This window comes from Triturus cristatus, chromosome 3_2 (assembly GCF_964204655.1).
Source record: "Triturus cristatus chromosome 3_2, aTriCri1.1, whole genome shotgun sequence".
Taxonomy (NCBI): Eukaryota; Metazoa; Chordata; class Amphibia; order Caudata; family Salamandridae; genus Triturus; species Triturus cristatus.
This window is the reverse complement of record NC_140584.1, coordinates 472,568,884-472,591,214: the sequence shown is the minus strand read 5'-3', so window position 1 is coordinate 472,591,214 and position 22,331 is coordinate 472,568,884. Positions and strand designations below refer to the sequence as shown.

General features: G+C 45.5%; 1 protein-coding gene across 2 annotated transcripts in view; it reads left to right on the top strand.

Annotated features, from left to right (window-relative positions):
- PDE3B (phosphodiesterase 3B) overlaps positions 1-22,331 on the top strand; it is a 1,362,481-nt gene that overhangs the window by 609,805 nt on the left and 730,345 nt on the right. For both annotated transcript variants that reach the window (XM_085648114.1, XM_085648115.1), the window contains exon 5: positions 14,022-14,128. In XM_085648114.1, coding sequence (XP_085504240.1) covers positions 14,022-14,128 — 107 coding nt within the window. The remainder of the gene's footprint in view (positions 1-14,021; positions 14,129-22,331) is intronic.

Here is a 22,331-nt window from a genome sequence, read left to right as displayed (position 1 = left end):
ATCTGACATATAATGAAGGTGAAACCGTACCAATTGCATTCAAATCACATTTGTACACACATACTAAGATGCACTTCGCATCTACAGAAAATGTTCTAACAGCAGTACAGACTGCTGTAGTGAGAAAAAGAGCCCTGGCTCAGGGAAAACTAATAGTAGTGACTCCAGTTCCAGCCTTTGAGGCTCCAACAAAGGCAAGCATTCCTAACGCTTAAGCCTTACATCCGAGATGGAGACTATGGGCTAATTCTCTCACTGCAACAGATGTAGAATATAGGTACGACCCAAATCTAAAGACACAAGCATTTGTGCAATACAAACAAGAATATCCTCTACCAAACAAAATAATGCCTCTAGATCAGTATGAATATATAATTTACACTGACGGATCTGCTCAACTGGCCATAGGAAGTAAGCAACTATATAGCGCGGCATGTCCAATCGTTAAAGGTTGCATGCAGGATGGGAAGTTTCACGCAAGTTGCACAAAAACGCAATCTCTAGGAGACTGCACGGCACAGCTGGCAGTTAAAAGCCTTGATGCGGGCACTTTTAAATATGGATCGGGAATTCCCCACACTAATTGTGTGTGATTCATTTTACTGTGTACAGTCATATAATGAATATCTGCAGCACTGGATTCAGAACGGGTTCAAAGATGCAAAAGGTGGCACAATTAAGCACAAAATGCTATGGGAACAGGTAGTGGAGTTGAAAACCGAACTACCGAGTCATCAGTGTGATGGCGTTCACGTTGAAGGGAATTCATTGGCTGATGAACCTGCATAGGGGGCTGTACGCACGGCTTCCGTAGCTGCAATCACTCGTTCTAAATCGAGAATAGATGGTGAGATTATGGTGGCTGTCATTGCTTCACGCAAAAACAGCAAAGCAGTACCAAAAGGATTTCCACTCGACTACTCCTACAAGTTAAATGCCAATAACATTGCATTTGCTCAGATTCCTGGAGTGGGGGCTAGAGCAATTCAAAACATGGACCGTAGGTTAGGTTTAATACTAGCAGCACACAAAGGGATAGGTTCTGCACATGCAGGAGTTACAGCGACTGTTTCTTTGTTGAAACAATGCATTGGTGGCCTGGATTAACAAAGCAGACTAAAGACTATGTCTTGAAATGCGACATCTGCCAGCAGATGAAAGGTTCCACCGTAACACGTCCAGCGCTGAGACCATTTTTAATATCTGACGAACCACTAGCATGTGTTTACTTGGACCACTGTGGCCCCTTACAAAGAGATGGGGCTTACAGGTATGTCATGGTTCCAGTGGATTCCTGCTTAAGATTCCTATGGATGTGGCCCCTGCGCTCGGCTGACGCACAAACTGTTATAAAAGATTTGAGAGTCTTCATAGAGACACAAGTAATTGGCACATTACATTCTGACCAGGCCCCTGCGTTTAGCTCTCGGGCCTACAAGGAGGCCATGCGAGGATTGGGTGTAGCATTGCGGTACTCCTCTCAGTACCATCCCGAGGGACATTGGGTCGTGTAGAGGATAAACCGAGACTTAAAACAGTCTTTTTTTTTTTTTTTTTATTTTTTTTTTTAAAAACCTTTATTCGTGCATCTTAAAAGAACAAATACGGGCCTACAACCGTCAGGCCGGCCACGATACAGTAAAGCACTGATACCCACATTACAGCCCCCGTGCATCAACGGTCAGGATTAACAACAGGTTATGAGTCACATACTGGAGATATCTTTGAAACCCGGGGAAGGAGAAGTGAAGGTTAATTTTAAGTTTTTGATAATTTTATCAAAGAAAAAAGTCAATGAAGGATAAGAGCAAAGTAGATTCGAGTCCGCAAGATAGCTTCACCACACGGGCGAGCAGCAACATCAGTAAGAACAACAATGGGAGTAAAATCTCAATCAGTGAGGCGGTGCAGAGATATATCAGGATATTCACAGGAGCAAGTACGCGCCCCTCCAGAGCCGCCCCCACTCGATCCACCCCACACCCGGACCCCGAATCGAAGAAAGTAGAGCACAGGGACATAAAAGAAGAAAGGCCCATAGAACTAATTGAGAACAGAGTATTACCCCCCCACCCTACACCAATGCGGAGGCTACGGCCTACCCCCCCCCAGCATAGTGCCTGTCGCCCAAGGAACCCGAAAGATAGAGAAGAGAGAAAGTAGGAACAGAGTAAAGAAGGGAAGAAAACAGAAAAGAAGGTGGGGAGGAGCCCACTAGACACCAGAGCGCCCCGAACCATCAGCCAGTTATGGCCCCCACACACTGAGAGCCCTCTACGCCAAAAACGGCATGCAAAGATACCATGGCACCACAGTTTAAGCAAGGGATACAAGTCGCGACAAGTGCGCGCAAAACATACATACAGTCCCAGTCCCAGGCCAGCCCGTCCATAAACCATAGCGATAGAAGTCAGACTAGCCCTGGCCCGATCGCGGGCTTGGGATTAAACCAGCTCCTGCGTGAAGGCCCCGTGTCCCGAGCAGACAAAGACAAGATGGCCGCTTGTGAGAGGATGGGGAAATAGGATCACGAAATGGCCGCCGACCATCGATTGAGGTCCCTTGTTGCACCACATAAAATCCAAACCTGGCAAGTAAGGTACAGGAGTTCCACAAAAAGGCAGCAGTGGGCCACCGCGGACGGTCCCTCGAAGCCGTTAAGTATCGCTCAGCAGGATAGCCTCGCGGACGCGATGAGGCAGGGAACAATGAAGCAGGCAGCCATGACCAGGGGGACAAAGTATCCGCAGTTGAGGTGGAGAGCGGTGGACCCTGGGCGCCGGGAGCGCTAGATGAAGGCACCAGTGTAGCACAATCATACACCGCCGCTGCGTCCCCGCCAGAGGACAAGAGCACCGGAGGACCCACGCCCTGTGGATGACAAACAGTGCGCTCACGGCCCGCAGCCGACAGTATGGGGTCAAACCTCTCACTCAGCGCCTGCAGGCCAGCGCACATCTGTAGTTGAAAGTCCCGCAGGACAGCCAGAACGGAGCCGCATGTCAGCGGAAGCTGGGCCCCAACATCGGCAGCAATCCGGGACGGCACTGTGGAGCTGGTGTCCGGAAGAGGGAGGGCGAAGTGGGCAGCGGGCGAGACCGGAGTATCACCCCCCAGCCGCGAGCAGGCACTCAACGCCATGTTTTGCCGCTATACGGTGCAATGGCCAGGGGGGGGGGGTCGTGGCAAGTGGTCAATTCCCCTCAGGTCTACGCCGCAACAGGAAAGGCCGACAGTCGCTTATCTTCTCGCCGGTCCCCCTCGCCGCTGGCTAGGCAATAGGCAAAGGGGGCAGCAGCCCCCCACAGCTCGGTCCTCAGAGCGGGGCAGGAGACTCACCGCACCGGGGCCCACCCCACCGCTCCAGCCCGTCAGGCACAGGGTGCAGAAGGTGTCCGGCCGTCTCTCCCCGGGCTCATCCGGCAACGATCCATGGTGCGAGGCGAGATCGGGACCGCGGGGCTCAGGTTAGCGCTAGCTGATCCGGTAACTGCGGAGCTTCCAGGAGGCCGGCAAAGGCCGTAAGGGCGCAGGGTTTCAGTGCCGAGGACAAAAGCACCCAGAACTCGGGCATCCGGGCGGGTTGAGACTCCGGGAAATCAGCAGCGCGGTCAGCGCGTCTTCGCACACGGTGCACCTCGAGAATCGGCGAGGATGGGCATCAGGATAGTAGTCCGAGGCCATGGACCGACGGAGCCGGGCGCTCAAGCGTCTGCTCCGGTCGCCATCTTGGCTCCTCCCCCTTAAAACAGTCTTTAACAGCTAGAGTATTAGGCACAGGTGAGAGTTGGGTAAAACATCTGTATGGACTGCAGCGTGCTTTGAACATGCCAAGAAGGTCTCTAGGGGGGGTCTCTCCATATGTGGTCCTATTTGGGACAAGAATGTGGGTACCTGATCTTGATTGTGAAGGTGCAGTGGCGGTTGAAAAACCTTTTGACATCCATGAACGTTTGGCTGCTTTACAGGATCTGAATGAGTCCAGGACACAACAAAGTAAAGTCCACCTGAAGTAGACTGCCACTGAGGAAGTCAAATCCGTCACGGCAAGACCGGTCTGGATCCCAAAAGTCAGGGATCTGGTCAGACAAGAGAGAATTTGGGCAATCCTATAGAAAGCATGTACAGGTCCTGGCTATCAAAGGAACAAAACTGTACTCCTACCGCCTCTTGTCGGAAAAAAGGAGAAAAGATTTGTCTCAATCGACGTAATCAAACCACACTATGTGGCCGATACTGAGTAGTAGGCCATGTGGACTCCAAAGTAGCAGACTTCCTCCTCTCGCTACAATTCAAGAAGGTCAAACGGAAAGACTCCTCACATTCTAAGAGTCCCCTGTACGGAATGAAGGGCTATGCAATAATGCTATGGAACTCGTTCCTCTCGAACCTCAAGTTCTAATTCAGAATCAAAAGGAAAGACCAATTTCAATTCGACCAAATACAGATGTCTACATCAACATACCTCACAGGAGCAAACTGCAATTTCTACAAATCCTGATGCAATACCAACAATTGATTGAACTGCTTCTGGCTACTTCATAAACTTTGATACGTTTTCTTTGGATCCAAGTGAACCTGAAACGATGCCAGCCCAAAAATCACGCAAGCAGCAAGTTAAAGACTTTCTGAACTTTCTTAAAAAGACTTATCTGGTATCACCGTTGGTAGAACTATGGGTAATTACCGGGCTACTTTTCTTTCTTTTCTGGTTAGGCTTAGTAATCGTTTTTAACATGCTTGTTAATGGAAAATACCTACGACAAAGCTCTGCAGCCCAAAAGGTGAATTTAATTTTAAAACCACACCAATCATCTCATTGAGAACAAAGAGACTTGTCATAAGTAAACATCACAGCAGTTCCTATACCTGATGGTATAGTTTGGGACAAGGTGGATTTTCAATATATTTGGTCCGAACGAACTTTTAATAATGCCTCATTTATTTAAAATATCATTGAGTAATATCATTACCTCAAGTACATTTTCCGATGATTGGGACTTTGAAACTGTAACTACCATGTTGTCTGATTTGGAAAAATCTGCTGCATTTTCTAATAGTGAAACATTGGTAAGCACACCAGATTTCAAAACAATGTATTGTAATCAACATAATGGTTATCACTTTCTGCATAAATCTGCTAATCCTAGAAATGTGTTCTCATATCACCAGTGGGAACATTGTCCAACATTGCCCAAGGCCAGTTAAAAAAAAATTACACAAGTTTCCATATTTTTCAGGGTTTAATGTCTGACCCAGCCTCATATTATAAGGTTGCACCAACGTCAGCACAAAAAATGTTAGCAAACACCAAACAGATTTACTCTGCTTCCTTTATTGCTCAGTTGTCTGAGCAAGGTTACAACTTATGGAAAAGAAACTAAAGACTTAAAATCAGTCTGGGGTACTAGAGAATGGCAAGTTCAGGGAAAGGAAGCCTTGTTTATTGCATGCCTTTCCTCAACAGATCATATTTTTGAACAAGACAGTGCGACAGACCTCTTGCCTTGGACTAGCCAAAACAAAGGACTTGAACACATCCCGGCTGCCAACTCCATCACACACAGAGGGTAACATAACATCACAAAAAGAGGTTACAGTAGATGGCTTCATACAATACAATTGATCAGACCTCGATTGGAAGAAATGGTTGATTTGGTCCACAGACACCAATAGTTGTCAGGCAAGATTCATGGGTAAAACCGAAGGGTTTGCAATCCATAGACCAGATCTGTTATGTACAGAGAGAACATCCAGGGGTAGTGACATCCTACAGTGTTTGGAAGTTGTGCCCTGATTGGCTAAAAACCTCAACACACACCGGTGAACCAACACTTATCCTTACTGTCACAAGATGTGGATCTTGGGTATTTTTTACCAGGTCCCAGGAAGCCACATTAGAAATGTTTCATCTATGCTGCCTATAATGAAATATGGAAAATATCCCAACAAGAAACTACAGGAGATAGACCGTATAAATCTGGAAAAATCTCTGGCAGTGGTAGACAATGGATTAACTACATTGACCTCCAGGATATATTCCTTAGGCAACATTGTATCTTCTGCGATAGACATACTAGATCAAGATTTGGCCATATTACAACACTGGCAATCTCAATTCCGTTCTATTATGTTGTTAAGCTGGACGCTGCAGTCTTTGCGTGCAGGCTATGTACCTTGGCATTTTATCAACAGTACGTCTCTGTTCTCTGAAGAACAGATAAACAGATAGAAATTACACAAAGGGGAGCAAAATATACAATGCTGTGTATCGAAAAACTGGATAGATTACCATTTACAGTGGCAGAAACACCGTCCACAGAATGGCTAATCCATGGCCACATAACTCTACCGGTCACTACTTTTCAGTTTCAGTATTGCCTTGAACAAAAGCAGGCAGGCAGATATGAAAAAATGGGTAAGGAATACATTAAGGAATCATAGGAATTACCATACATATTTCAATGCCGGAGTGAGGATCGAGAATTGTTTCTAAGCGGTACAAACTGTGAGAACGCTTTAAGTGGATCACTCATATGCCAGGATATAATGCTGCACGGGGCGTGTAATGGTTCTGTAGCAAACTTGTCCAGTCATTTGAGGGGTGCCCTAGCTACAGTGATTACTCCAGCATTCGGAATGCTCCCGGACATCGCATATCTCGTAACCGTGAGCTTAAGGGTTAATTGTTGTATGCAAGTATTGTTTCCATCGTCACATACAGTCAGGGAGGCGCCATTATGGCCTTCACTGAATGTTTCTTTAATACGGTTTGATACACTAAGAGGAATGAAAGCCATGCTTTTACAGAAGTATGCGCCCTTAACTTCGGCTCTAGAGACTTTTGATCTCCAGATCGCAAGGTCTTTGGCAGAGATTCGGGTGCTTATCCATACAAACTGCCCTCTCCATTTTGCAGAAATGGTAAATCTCATCTTTGTCATGTCTGAGATGACAGGCATAGTCTACCTATTTAAGAACATAGGTTCTGGACTTCTGAGCACCTTTCAGACGGTACTTGGAGTTATACCAAACTTCATACACTCCGTATTCGGAAGCATCTTTGGAGGACTTCTGCTAATCCTGTTTCTAATAGCAGGTATCCTGATGTTTTTCCTCCTGCTATGCAATGGACGTGCCAGTCACCAAGGAGATGGAAAAAGCACTCCTGGAGCGTAAATACCGTGACCGCATGGTACAACATCTAGGCATGCCTCGCCTAAGAGAACTAAGTGCATCTTGGTTCTTGTCATTTTACCAGTCTGGATGGACTGCATCTTATCTGTCCTCCGATGCCTGTTTTGCGGAGAATAATGTGTTAGACCTTTTGTTTGACACTCCCATCATGTGCGCTACCGGACGCAAGTGATCTACTGGACCCGATAACGGCCCATGTTCTGCAGTGTCCTCCGTGTATTCCAATGTTGATGGCGGCATTCCTTGAGCCGTCGCAGGTAGAAACTGCACCTGTTGGTATGGACACCGGCTCCTCCACTGACACCCAGTCTTTTGTCGTTGCACAGGCCGCCTCAGCACCGGCTGCGGACAGCATGGAACATCATCTGTGCTCAATTGATGTACTCTGCGAGGTGCTACAGGGGCCGTCCACTGTGGAAGCAAGCAACAAAAAGGTTGCGTCTACCAGCCAAGACACACAAACAATTGACTAATTTGGCTCGTCGTGTGCTGGAAGAAATTCGCCCTTTTTTTAAACAAGCTCAAATTCAGAACTCAAAAACAAAATTGACATTCCTTTCAGTTATTGGGCATAAATGGCTTTCTAATGTTTATAGTGGTTCGGACTATAACTACGGACACTTTAGAGCTATGGCTTGCAAACATTTTTCTTTTAACATTGTTTTTTAGAAGTTGTAAAATTTTTAGCAAAACAAATGTTTTATGAACTTTGAGCGTGCCTATAGTTAGGCTAGTAATATGGTAATAAGTTACATATGTCGTCCAGTCGGAAGAGGAGTGGGTGTTATATTCCATGTAGGTACCCTATATAGGCGCAGGTACCATTGCAACCGTTCACCTATATTCTTCCCTACATAACATACATAACAGTTCTTATGGACTGACCTTTTACCTAGATACAACACTGCATTCAGAACGCTGGTTTTCCCTAGTTCGAATCTCATACATTATGCATGAGGTTTCTTGGAAGCACAGCAGGACAGCCATCTCCTGTATAATATCTCTGTATAAAGTTCAGGCCCAATGTTATCCTTTAAGCCGACACAGTAACACAGCAAGGTAGGACCCCTGGGGAGACCTATGGGTATATATACACATCACATCTTGCTTAGGACAGAGGAGACCGTGACTTCCCGGCTAACACACTGACCAGAGAAACTGAGGTTCCTGCATGCGCGTCACACGCCCTTGACGTAACAGCACTTTCCCACCGGTGATGCAGAGTATAACTTCCCACAACATCCTCGCCAGGTTCCACACCGGGTTCCTGGCGGTAGGGTAGGTGATTCAGCCCAGCGTGAATCGACGCGGGTGAGTACTCTCAATATCTGTGACATATTTCCCATACGGTTCTCGACGCCCCCACCGCCAAGAGCTACACTTGGGTAGCGTTGGTGAGTACCTCCCCCTAATACAGCCCCCCTCACTCCCGACCCGACCGGTGTACTTTTGACGCACGGTGGAATTTCCATTACCGCTCTCCTCCTAGTCACCGGTCCGAGGTTACTTTCGAGTGGGACTTGCTTTACACGGGATGAGGTGGCTCCCTTCTTGAACCCATTAGTAGCGCTTACACCTTGGTAGGCTCACTGCCTACTTTTGTTTATTTTATTTTCTATTGATATTCATTACTTTACATCCTGATTTTTACTTATGTTTTACAGGACCCAATCGGTGTCCATTTTAAGTTACCGCCAGGACTGTTGCTAGTAACCTTTAGTAACAGACTAGGTGAGTCCAGCCAATAGATTTCCACTCTCGTTACGCTTGCAGCCTTTCCATGAGTAATATATCACTGTTATTCAGTTTTTAACCTAATCACTATTTCTTCAATACTGATCGCGCCTGGCTCGTATAGGCACCTCACGGTATAGGTTTTGAAGTTGATCTACTTGTGGGTACGGTGACTTTTTTGAGTGTGACAGTACTCTCATTTCACCACTCCACGATGATAGTAGTTAACAGTAAGAAGAGACCTATTTATCTTGCTTAACTAATTCTCAACTTACTTTTCAGGTCACGGACCTGAGAACGTGGTATGTAGAACGCACTTTACCACTTAGTGTAGATAGGTTTTCTGATCCTGAAGAAGTGCCCAGATCCTCCTGACATAAAAGGCATGAAACATGTTGATCTTTAGAGTAGAGCTACATGACTAGATACCTTATCTCTAGTACACAGCCACTCTACACCATTTTAATCGGGTAGTTTACCTTCTGAAAAAATACCTATTAGGATTAACTGACCCGTTTTAACCCACTCTTATTCACATCTACACACACTAGGCCCCTCACCCCCATGCACCGACCGGCAGGAACAAAAGATCCCCGATAAAGAGCCCCGGTTCGGGAGCCCGTCAAGTATTGCAGCGCCGACTTGACGAGGGGCAAGCTCATATGATGAAGCATGACACCTAGCTCGCTAGGTGTGTGAGAGCTCTAGTTCCACCAAGGGAATTTCACCGCATTCTTCCCTTGGCTACACTCGGGAGCTAGTGGAGGATTAACTTTCCCTCACTCATTATTTGCTCCCCCGATATCTCTTCTATGTACTAGAGGAACTTTGTAACCTTTTTTGTTTACAGTCTTTTGGGGCCTGTACACTGGACCTCATCAAATTAGCCCCTCCTGTCACCCCCCTTTGTAATACTATATATACACATCACATCTTGCTTAGGACAGAGGAGACCGTGACTTCCCGGCTAACACACTGACCAGAGACGCTGAGGTTCCTGCATGCAGACCCTCCAGCTCGCAGTGGTCTAACATCCCTCGCAAGGTGTCCAACTCGAGACCAGGACGGGGTCCCATATTCTCTTATTCTCAGGTAATGGGGTTGACTAGATCCTAGAGGGATTCTTGGCATAATACCTACACCGATGCTAGGTACATTTAGGTACATCTAGTTAGGGAGGCAACGTAGGAGTATGCACCTGTTATGTATTTTAAGTACTTGTATATATTCCCGATTACTGCAAAATGGTAGAACTGTAACATCCTTTTACTTTCATAGTACTTCTAATCATATATCTCTGCTACTGTCTGATGGTTGTTGCAGCTCATCTATTCTGCACTAGAATAACAACTGTTCAATAAATTCTTATGGAAAACGCCCAGCCGGTTTATTCTGTGTATCTCTCTGAGACAAACTAAGTGAGCACGAGTGACTGAGCGAAAGCTAGTATATTGTTTCCACGATTCTGAGGGATGAGGGTTGTCATGTTCTGAGGCTGCCAAAAACTATTCTCTCCCCGATAAGTGGAGATTGTAGTGGCGACTGTGAGCTAGCTGATACAGACAGGCTAACATATATATATATGGGGGTGCATGGAATCAGTCTGCCACCACTCCCACAGTTTTTATCCAAATGCGCAGATCCTGTATAGGTTATATAGGAACTACACGACACTACTAAAAATTGATTTGTTTGGGAATAATTTCTCATCTATTTGTCCACTTCCTCACAGCGCCAGGACACCCTTTGCTGGGTAGTTGCACATTTTAATATATTCTAATCAGTTTTTTAAGGGTAATCTGCGTGCATTGCAAACGACTGTTGCTGCATTAAATGGTATGCTATAGGCTATGAATCAGAGTAAATATTTAGCTGCACGAAAAGCCCCATCCACTCTTATTATTTGTAGTCTGTCATTGTTCTTCATGTCAAACTTTCTTCACATCTCCCCACTAGACTAAATAGACAGTGGGAACGGAATCAATCTTCCTCTTGATTTAACAAACTGGTCCAGAGATGAGCAAGGATGTGAAAATATTCTACATTCGAAGATCTAGATGGGGAGAATTTGCATAGATGAAAGCATTCAATTCTTAACGTAAAGATGAAGTGAATCACACAATAACGAGAGCGAACAGAAGGTGTATTCTGTCTTTGTTAATTCAAAAACGTGCAACGCAGCAAGCACATAGGTCTGTGTACAAATCCCCATTTACTTTGCACATCCAAAATGCTAAATATTACGACTGTTTGATACTCGTAATTTTATCAATGTCCGAAAAGTAGCCCAGCAGTGATTTAAGTGTATGCCATATAGGCCTCACACGTTTGCAGTAGTCCCAGAAATCACTGAATTTTTTCAGAATTGGAACCTGTGATGTGCAGTTTACACAAGGCTCTCAAAAACAAATGTATGGACATATTGTGATTTTTTTTTTTTTTAATTATTTTTTTAATAATTATTTTGGACTTGTCTTGGCATAGTTACTACCCATTTTGTGCACAGAGAAGATTAATATTGCTCCCGAACTTCAACTCTTGGTATAAAGTGACATATAAACAAGTTGAAATCTGTCTGCACAAATATTTGTGTATTGAGTGTGATATGACACGCAGTAAGTATGTATTTGGGTTTAAGCCACGAACCTAGGAGCTGAAGATTAGTGAATTGCCTGGTTGCACAGTGAACTCTGGTACCAAGAAGAGTGGTATGCAGGAAACAAAGTGAAACCAGCAGGAAGGAATTTGCATGCACTGCGAGTCATGTAAAAGAGGTTTTGGGTGAATCCAGCGGGGGGTGTCTGAATGACTCTCTGAAGGCTGCAACTAATGGTTTGGCGGGCTTATAAGAGCTCACATTGAGGGTCTGAGGGCTAGGAGAAATGCTTTGAGACTATCGGGATCCTCTCAGAGGATATGAGGGCCAGTTGATATGTACTCCAGGGTTAAGTGGCCGGATCTAAGATGCTTTTGATGAGTTTTTCTGGGTTGTGATGGCTGGCACAGGGTTTGGTTTAGATTTTAAGAGAGCTCTCTGAGGGACTGTGAGCACAGCTGATTTGATGGCCTGCGATCTCTGCTACTGACAATTGGACAGCCTGCTTACTGCTTCTCCAGGTTAGATAAGTTTGGTTGATATGACAATTTCATAATGTTCCTGGATAGGTATGTTATCTGCACAGGTAAACATGGTCACAGTGGGTTTTGGCAACAACAGAATGGGCCTCAAGGTCAGAAATGGTGGGTTAGTACCTGCTGAGAGCTCTGATGGTCAATTGTTGGACCCTGAGGCCTGTCTGTGGACCGCTGTCTCAGGATCTAAGAGAGGGCCTGGGTTGTGGTTGGTTGGCTGAGGGATAGACTGGGATGTATTGGTTTGTCAGAAAGCCTTAAGTGCTACTTGAGGGTCCAGAATGTGATCTGTGATCATAAGCCAAGGGCCCTCTTAACAGTTGGGTGAGGCTGACCAAATTGACAACTGATGGCTCTTCGAGGCTGGGAAAAAGGTCTAAGAAATCGGATATGTGATTAAACAGAGGACTAGCTTAAGTTGACCAAAGTGTTACAGTACTCAAATTAGTTCTGTCACGGGCACCTTGTTGGTGTATTCATGAAGCCCTCACCCACCAACCTAGTTGGTGGCATGCTTTATCATCGGGCCCACCCAGTGACACCTAGTATGTCCCGGGTGTGCTACGACGCCTGATTACAGCGGAGCTGGTATATTGCTGAGAGTGCAGTGAGGTTGGGTGAGTTGTGATTTAAAACGGCTTGGTGGTGGTCCCACTACCTGAGGGTAAATTAAATTTTAATAACTGAGCCGTCACCAGCGGTTAAAAGTAAGGCTACAGGATGCGTGAGGGTGGCGAGTTACTGCCCCCTGCGTCCTTCAGATGGTCGACATGTTTCAGCCAGTGCCTTAGAGTATTCTGGCTTTCCTCAGGACCGTTTTTTTTTTTAAAAAAGGTGTGGTGAAATAAAACAGACTGTGTTGTGGTACAGACTAAGTGATACACTCACTAAGGCGTTTTTCTATATGTGAAAGGGGGATTCCCTTCACATGCATACGCTTTGGGTTATTAGCCAAGGCTTCCTGGAGGGAAGCGGTAAGGGGATGACCAGTCTTTCTGGTCAGTGCCTGCCTTGTACCTGTTGTCCCGCTGTAGTCTGTTTTATTTCACCACATTTATTGCACTGCTTTTACTTCTGATATATAAGTGCGTCGTTTGATGTAAAAATGTTATTGCTGTTGCCCATGCTATACCCACTATGTGTGTTAGGAAAGTGCTCACTGCTTTTGCGTGTTCGCAGTGCTGCTGCCTATGCAGGAAAATGTAATGTTTAGAGGCAGGGTGAGGCACTGCACAGCTGGATACATTTCGATCTGATAGCTTTGATTTTATCCCCAAGTAAACACCCTTTGACCTCTTAACGTGCTGTGCCATCAGCTTCAATGTTAAACATTTAGCCAGTCATGTCACTTAAGGGAACGCAGCCAATTGTCTCTTAACTCATTAGTATAACATTTTTAAAAACCACTTGTGGTACATTTTGATTACATGGGCAACAAGATTACAGTATTTCCCAACGTATGTGAAAGTGCTTGACTAACTTTTGTATGGGGCTGACATACCATGAAAGTTATCCTAATGTGCAGTTGTTTAGATACTAGTGTTTTTCTATAAACTGAGAAAGCACGCTACATGGTTGACAGTGTAGATATGTGGCCACGGTACAGTGATGACGTTACAACCAGGTGGTTGCTAAAATATGGTTGACATTGTTCGGTACTCCAGGTGATGCCAACACCCAGTTTCAGAGTCTCCAGAAGGACTGCAACACATAAAGCAGATTGAGAAGAAACAACTCAAAAGTGACACAAAGATGACCTAACTATCCAATGCACTAGCCTGAAATGCACTCCGAATCAGATGAGTCTTTGTAGAGAACTGTTTGAGCAAATTTGCTGCATGAAGATTGGGTTCTTATATTTTGCATTGATGCTTTTCATAGTTATTGAAATGTCTTTGATTTAAAAAGAAAAAAAATATATCTATATATATATTAACAATGTGTATTTCTTTGTTTAGCCAAGGATCATATCCAAATGGTCCCTTAAATTCCAACCTGCTGACCATCCCAAAGCAGCGGTCGTCCTCTGTCACACTGACCCATCACATGGGCGCCAGACGATCTGGTAGGAAACAGATATTTGCCTTGTATGTGAACATGTTTTAGTATTCTACATCTTTTTAAAACCATTTTTTGTGAATAGATCAATCATATTTTTGATGAATAGTGACTTTTTTTCTTTAGATAATTTTCGTTTGAGTGTCTGAATTCACTTTTCTTTGTATTTGGGTTTACCATTTGAATATAGTTTTCCTTCGCAAAAGTTGGGAAATTCAGAAGGTATTAGTTATGAACACAGGAAAGTCAGTGGAGGGCAATGCTTTGAAACCTGATCTGATGTATTGATATTTCGTATTACAGTGGCAAAATGGTAACTGTACGGAAATGTAATATTGCGCGTCCTATTTATGAAATTTTAAAACACTTAAAGAAAAATGTATGCGGTCTACTATGTTGCATTTTCTCTAGATCTTGAGATGATGGATCTATTCATCTGATTAAAAGATATTTTTCTGAGTAGGGGTGACTGAATTTTTAGGAGTTAAGTCTCACGTTTATTGAAGGAAACTTTGTAAATCGCTCGCTGTGCGTTATTCTCCGACTATTTAACTCAGGAAGTTTAATTGTAGCCTTGGTGAAGACTTTGGACTGTCAGTAAGAAAGTTCTTTAAAACAAATTAATTTGCATCTACATTTCAAGTTAGTTACACAAATGGATCTTTAGACAACCCTAGGTGATGGCCTTCTTTTTCCAGCTAACCCAGTAGATGCTGTAATCCTGGCCGAGATGCTTTGGTGAGTGATGCAGTGTGCTGTAAACTCTGCCGTTTTCCATTCACACTTTTGGCTGCCCTTGTTCTTGGTGCAAGTTGGATAGGCAAGTCAAGGCATATTATACTGATGGTCTTACCTCCGTGGGTAGTCATGCAGAATCCTAGACCTTGTGTAAGCAGCGGGGAACTGTTAGTACATAACAGGCACCGTTATCACTATTTTGCATGCATAATTGGCGACATAGTCGACTTGATACAACCACTGGAGGACTCTGCACTGTGCTTGCGCGGGGGTAAGGTTGTGTGCTGTGCGTCTTCCCCATCGTAATGCTAGGTATGCGCTGTTCACGGTTGTGTGCAGAAAGGTGCTGTTTTCTGCAAAGGACAATTACTTAATCAACATATTATTTTACACAACGTTTTGCCAGTATGGCAGGTACTTGCGTGGATATGTATTATCCTTGTATATAAAACCGGACCCATCAGCATAATTTATACGAGTTAACAATTTGACAATATATTAAGTATATTAGAAAAACAGACAAGTCACTGACCATGTATACATAACTTAACTCCATGTACGATATTTTCTTCCCAAAAGCCAAGAGGAGTTATCTTATACTTTTTGGAATAGAGTGATTTGTTGAAGATTTTTCAAGCAGTAAAAATAAAATTCTGTATCTTATAGCCACCAGCAGTGGAACAATCCAAATCTAGCATTAAGAGAACATAATGCAGGTCGCATAGCCAGAAATTGTTCTCTTATCTGCTGTAGCTTTAGCATAATCCAGAGTTTGTGTGTGTATATGCGTGTGTATGTGTATATATGTATGTGGATATATGTGCGTACATGTGTATATTTGTACATATGTGTGCATATGTGTGTATTTGTATATATGTGTGTAAATGTGTATGTGTGTGTATATATATATATGTATTGTAATTTTTATTTATATAGCACTTACTACCCCTGACGAGGCGTCAAAGTGCTTTTTCGGCAAGTAGCATGCTACTCCGGAACCCAATAAGGATTAGTGATGAAATATTATAGTGAATATGAAATTAATTTGAGCAGTGGATATGTTAGTCTGCTACTTTTCGGCGAGTAGCAGGCTGCTCTGAAACCCAAAAAGGATTAGTGGTGAATTAGAGTAGGGAAATATGAAATTCATTTGATATGAGCGGTGGACATGTTAGTCTGGGATTTGCATTGTAAAAGGAATAGTGGAGGGATTGAAGAAAGAAGGGTGTAGGAAGTTTTTTTTTCTGTTTTGTTCATAGCAGCAGGAGGGGGTTAGGGATGAGCAAAGGGGAGGTGGAGGGGGAAGAGCCATACGGAAGGTATTAGAAAGGCTTGTTTGGAAGATCTGAATAGTAAAAGGAGGGAAGAGTCTAGAAAGGGTTCTTTTGGAGATCATGTTACGCCCCTGAGTAGAGGTTATATTGCAAGAGATATAAGGTGAGATTTAGGGTAGTACATTGAATGTGCTGAATTAGGAGCAAAGTAATAAATATAGAGATACACAAGTACATGGAAGGTATATATGTATAGGGAAGGTAATGTGTATGTTAAAGTTGCATTTAATAAGCTCAGACTTTCAAGTGTTGCTGTACTTCAATTTTAATTTTGTAATTTAATAGTGAAGAAATTGTAGATAGTTATGATAAGATTTACCTATTTATGCAATCAGTTATATACATGTTAAACATAGAATAATTTAACTAAGTAATATCGCCATTTTTTTTAGCAGAACTAACGAATATCTAGATCTTTAAAAACATAATTATTATACAGGTATATGCAAAGCAGTACACATGTAGGTACATATCTGTAATATGTACATGTTTATGTATAGATATAGATGTATGTGTATATATACCTGTATATGTACGTGTATGCACCTGTATATGTACGTGTATGCACATGTATGTATATATAAAGGAGTGTATACATGTGTGTGTGTGTGTGTTTACGTGTGTGTATACGTGTGTATACATATGTATGTGTAGGTATGCATATGTGTATGTATGTGTATGTATGCGTATATACATATATGCGTATATACATATATTTGTGTATGCATATAATAGCGAAGTTCAAGGCAAAGCCCATCAATCATTTGTAAATAGATTCAGATTGCAAATAGTTATTGGTGTGCAATGTCTTTCCTAGATATTAGGAAAGATGTAGGTACCTGCATGGGGGACCGTCCGGAATTAGGTCCCGGTTCTAATAGTGACACCCAAAATTTGGGGAGTTAGTGTATGATTATGTATCCAGACTAACTAATCAGTTGTTGGAAATATCAAAAACCACCAAAAATCAGTCTATTTGAATAATAAGTTCCATATTGTTCTCAACATAGGTTTGTGTAAAGGATATGCTACTGTTGTAATAGTTGATTGCTCCCACTCACAACCCGAGGTTTTAAAAAATATTTTTATCGATTTTGCATTTCTATCACCAGCAATTAACACATTACGCTGCAACACGCAGCAACATCACCTTTTATATTTCTTGCATTAACATTGGTTATTACTTCACAAGTATTTATTCAATAGGTATGCTAGCGTGTCAGTTTTCACGTGTTAAATTTGTTCGACCATGCTGCACTTGTCCAAACCAACTAGTTTTGTCAAATAATGAATAACATATTGAGGCAAGTTCAGCTTAAGTATAAACATGGTGTGGTGTTCATTTAATTATAACGGCAGCTGCATAGAGGGTGTATAGTCGCGGCACTAATGACACCTGATATGCCTTGTAATATTACGCCGGGAGCCCGTCTGGTCCCAGAGTCTTCCCTGTAGCCAGGGACAGAATTGCCTCCTTAATTTCCCCCTGCGAGATCAGTGCATTTAGTATCTCGTTATGTGTCCGCGTCGCCTCCAGCAGCTGTACGCGATCTAGGAAGGTTGGAAGGGCGTGTGAATCATGATGGCTTTGGGATTGGTATAGCCGTTTATAGTGTTGTCAGGGCTGTGTGAATGTCGCGCTGCGTGTGCACTAGGAGCCCAGCATCATCTCGTAGCACGCCTATTGGTTTGCGGGCTTGATCTTGGCGGATCAGCCAGGCCAGAAGTCTGCTTGCACGATCCGCGGTGGCATGAGTGCGGGCCGTGTGCGCAGTGTAGTGACAGCGAAGGCGTTCTATCAACTCAGTGTGCTGTGTGCGCAGCATCTCCAGACTGTGTCCCATCTCTTCCCTCCCCCTCTCCCTCATATCATAGTAATTCCATTTCTATCTTAATCAGATCGGAGGTTAGCTTCCTATTTCTGTTCCAGGTCGCTCCCTTACAGTGTCCCCTTGTCGTAACTTTAAAAGCTTCCCATTCCACTAGTGTGTCCCCTGCTGTACCTTCATCAATCTGAAAATATTCAAGAATCGCGGTACCCAAAGAGGAGCGGAATGGTGGGTCTTCTACTGCGTCCATTTGGAGTCTTCACCTGGGGGCAGGGGGGCGTTCAGGTTCCCAGGTGAGTTCAGTATTTGGGGATTGTGGTCAGAGTGCGTCCGGCCTAGGTACTCTATTCAATGGACTAAGGGGAGCAGCGCTGGGGATCCCACTATTCTATCTAGACGCACATGCAGTCTGTGTACTGCTGAGTAATATTAGTCGATCCGGGTATCAGGATTCATGGCGTGCCATATATGTAATCGTGCCCAGTGTGCCAGTCAGTCTGTGAAAGCCTGCGCATTGGACACCACTGCGGTCTTGGTCAGGGGCGGAAATGATCTGTCTAAGTCTACGTTAAGCACAGAGTTGAAGTCCCCTCCTAGCGGCCAGGGGACCCTGCTAAAATCTTTGTGAGTCCATCTAAAAGGAGGACTGGCTGACATTCGGGGCATAGATGGACCCGAGGAGGCTCGGTTGGCCGTTAAGTCGCCCGCTAACTAACGTATATATACACCTTTAGGGTCGACCAGTACCTCCTCACTTGTGAATGGGACACCAGCTCTCACCCAGATGAGGACACCCCCGCGCGTGGGCTGAATAGCAAGTGCCGTGCACATGGCCTCTCCATCTGCAGCATAGACGCCCCAGTTCCACGTGAGACGTGTGTCTCTTGGAGCAGCGCGATGTCGGCGGTTCTGCGCCGCAGATAGGCATAGATCGAGTATCTACGTGCCGGTGTATGTATACCGCGCACATTCCATGCGACTACGTTGACCTGCACAATGTTTCCTTCTTACATTGAGTAAGTCGGCATGGGGGGGCAAGGCGCTGCAACTCTTGATCTGTGTGGGTACTCTCCAACTCAGTGCTGTTAACAGGGTGTAGGTGTGAACTGAAATATGTATAACTATTAGGGCGAGTTCCGATTTGGTGTTCGTCCAAACTATATTGCCCAACCTAAGTCTAGAACTGTGTCAAACTGACGTATGGTATGGGTGCATGTGGCGTGCGATTGGCAGGGATTGTTTTGCCCCCCCAAGGTCATGCTGTGATTGTGTATCCCTCCAGCCGGTCTGTAGCGCGGGGATAAGGTTGTGCGCTGCGCGTCTCCTCCATCGTAATGCTAGGTATGCTCTATTCACAGTTGTGTGCAGAACGGTGCTGTTTTCTGCAAAGGACAATTACTTAATCGACATATTATTTTACACAACATTTTGCCAGTATGGCAGGTACTTGCGTGGATTGCTTTCAACCAGGCCCAGGAGCTCATAAGTCATATGATGTCTGCTGTTTGGGCTGTAAATTCTGGCAATGGAAACTCTTCAGAGTTGGAGGATGTTGACTCGCCAGTTTCCAAGGAGCTGGGTGGGCTCAGGTGGCGGCCTGGATTCTGTGCTGCAGTTCCCAATGTCGTGGCCACATGTAGTGCCTCCGGTCTCTCCGCTCTCCTTTGCTCTAGTTTGGAGGCAGTGGAGGCCGCAGTGGCTCCTGTCTGGTGTCTGCCGCGTCCTCCACGGTGGCGTCTTTTCCTGTTGAATTTTGGTGGTTCCTGTTCAACGGGTGGCCTAGGCCCCGCCCACATTCCCGATTACTCCAGCCAGTCCCAGACTTCGGCGGGCGAATAAGAAAAACGCACCGATCCTTTTGCAACCACACGTAGCATGGCAGGAAATGTAGTGGGTAGTTTAGGCCAAGGTCACATAGCTGTCTTTTCACAGTGGTATATGCGTTTCTGAGGTGCTGTACTTGAGCTGTATAATCCGGGAAGATCATGATTTGACTGTTTCCGATCTTTGTCTGCCAGCTTGCGGGTTTCGCGGAGGATCAAGTCTCTGTCCCTATAGTTGAGGACTTTAAACAGGAATGGACGTGGGCGGGCTCCCGGTGGAGGTTTTTGCATGGGGACTCGGTGCTCTCTTTCAACTACGAAGTGGGGGGACAGGGTGCCAGCGAGGAGTAATTCTCTGATCCATTGTTCGCATACTCCTCTAGTTTTTGCCCCTTTTCGCCCTCTGGAAGTCCCACGACGCGGATATTATTGCGGTGTGAGTGTCCTCTTGTGTCTTCCACTTTATCCTCTAGGTCATGTACATGGTCTATTAGGTCTTGCAGAGCTGCGGTGTGATTTTGTGCGACTCGTTTTAGCTCTGCAAGCATTTGCTCCTGTAAGCGCACTTTGTCTCCAAGCTTGTGATGGTCAGCTCTCAGAAGAATGAAATCCGAGGTGACCTTGTCAATTTTTGATTCAAGCGAGGAGCGGGTCTGGTATAACGCAGACCCCATCTTCTCTACCGCTCCCAGAACAGAGTCCAGTTTGGCAGCTAGTGTTGTGTGTGGCATCTCTGTGACTGTGTCTTCTTCCGTGGTTATCGGTTCTGAACTGTCAGTGCGTGCATTTAGTTGCTGAGTGTTTGTAGGCAGCCTATTACTAGCTGCTGCGCTGTCGGCATTCGTTACCAGTATGTGTAGGCAGTATCATGTGTTCACTTGTGCAGTAGGCCCAATCTTGTGGAGAAACTGCGCACTCGCTATAGTAGGTAGACAATTGCCTGGGTGGACGTGCGTGTCTATGTTATGTTATGTTATTGGGGTTGCTTATATAGCGCACGGCTACTCCAGGGAGTGTCCCGGCGCTTTCTGACCCCAAGCTGAGAAAGAAGATGGAAGAAAACACAAACATAACAAGTTACTGCTTGTAAAGCCAAGTTTTCAGGGCCTTTCTAAAGGCAAGCAGATTAGAAGTACGGCGCAGATCCACAGGCAAGGAGTTCCATAGTTTTGGGGTAAGATGTGTAAAGGAACGACCACCTATCCTGACCCTTCTAATGGGAGGAACCGTTGCCAGGCCAAGACATTCAGATCGGAGAGATCTGGTGGGTTTATAGAAAATGTGCGTCCTCTAATCCCTGGTTGTCGTCCCTCCCCTGTGGTGGTGCAGCCTGGGCTCGGCCCTGCCCAGCCCATTTGTTTAGAGTGGGATGAGCCTCCGCCAACTATTGACTTCCCCTTGGCTCAGCTGCGGGTTTGCTTGCATGTGTTTAGACTTCTTTGGTCACTATCCGGCAGTTTTGTTTCCTTTGGGTTTCAGGGCGGGGAGGGGCGATCCTGCTGTTCTCGCATGTCTACTTTGTCCCTTGCACCCGACGTGTTTCAGTCCCAGTTCGACCCCCGTGTTCAGAGCAGGGTGGGTATGCAATGCGTTCTCTCGTCTCTGCAGTGTCGCTGCAGGATTGTCTGCTTCCCAGTGGTGATACTTACTGCAGGGCAGGTGGGGTTAGTCACGCGAACCTATCCAAAGCGGGTCTGGGCCTCTCTGGTGCTCCACAACTGCGCCTCAGTGTCCTCTTCTCTCTAATCTTATTGCCCATGTAGCAGCGGTGAAGGGGTGCCCCCTCCATTCATCTCCGTGTCTGGGTTGTTTCCCCCCACCTATCTATTGGGCCCTGCACCCGTAAATAGTGTCCGCTGGATAAGTCTGGGGAGAGGAGGCCCGGGGGAGTCCGCCTCGTGGTGTGCCCAATGCTGTGTCTTGTTGTACTTGAGGTAGTTCCCTAAACAGTCCCAGTTCCCAACGAAGGCCAGATTGGCGCTCTGGGGGACACAGGACCGGTGGGATGGGGGATGGGATTGTCCATTTCCAAGCAGGCAGGGAGTGGGGGGGGTTTCTTGCGCCTCTCACCTCCGTGCGTTAGTGGTCTAGGCCTGATCCGGGCCCAGCACAGGGTTAGCCCGCATCTTTTTAGAAGCTGCGCCTTTCACCAGCGTGTTTCCGTTGCCTAGGCCCGGTACGACCACCGGGGCCAGTCAGTGTCTGTCTGTTTCTTCACTGCACTATGCAGCGGCTCCACTACTGCCCGGAATATGGTAGCGGTCTTCCTCGGCTTCACATGTACGGCACCAGTCCAGATGGGGGGGAGGGGTACGGGGATTAGCCGCTCACCTCTGCACGAGTGTGACAGTCTCCACCAGCGGCAAGGCGCCCCGTCACACCGCGCTGTCCTGCACAGTCTTTCTCAGGAGAGACCGGGTCGCTGGGCTGATGCCGTGATGAGGATGCTCTGCCACGTTTTTTTCCCGCCTTCACGATGGCGTGTA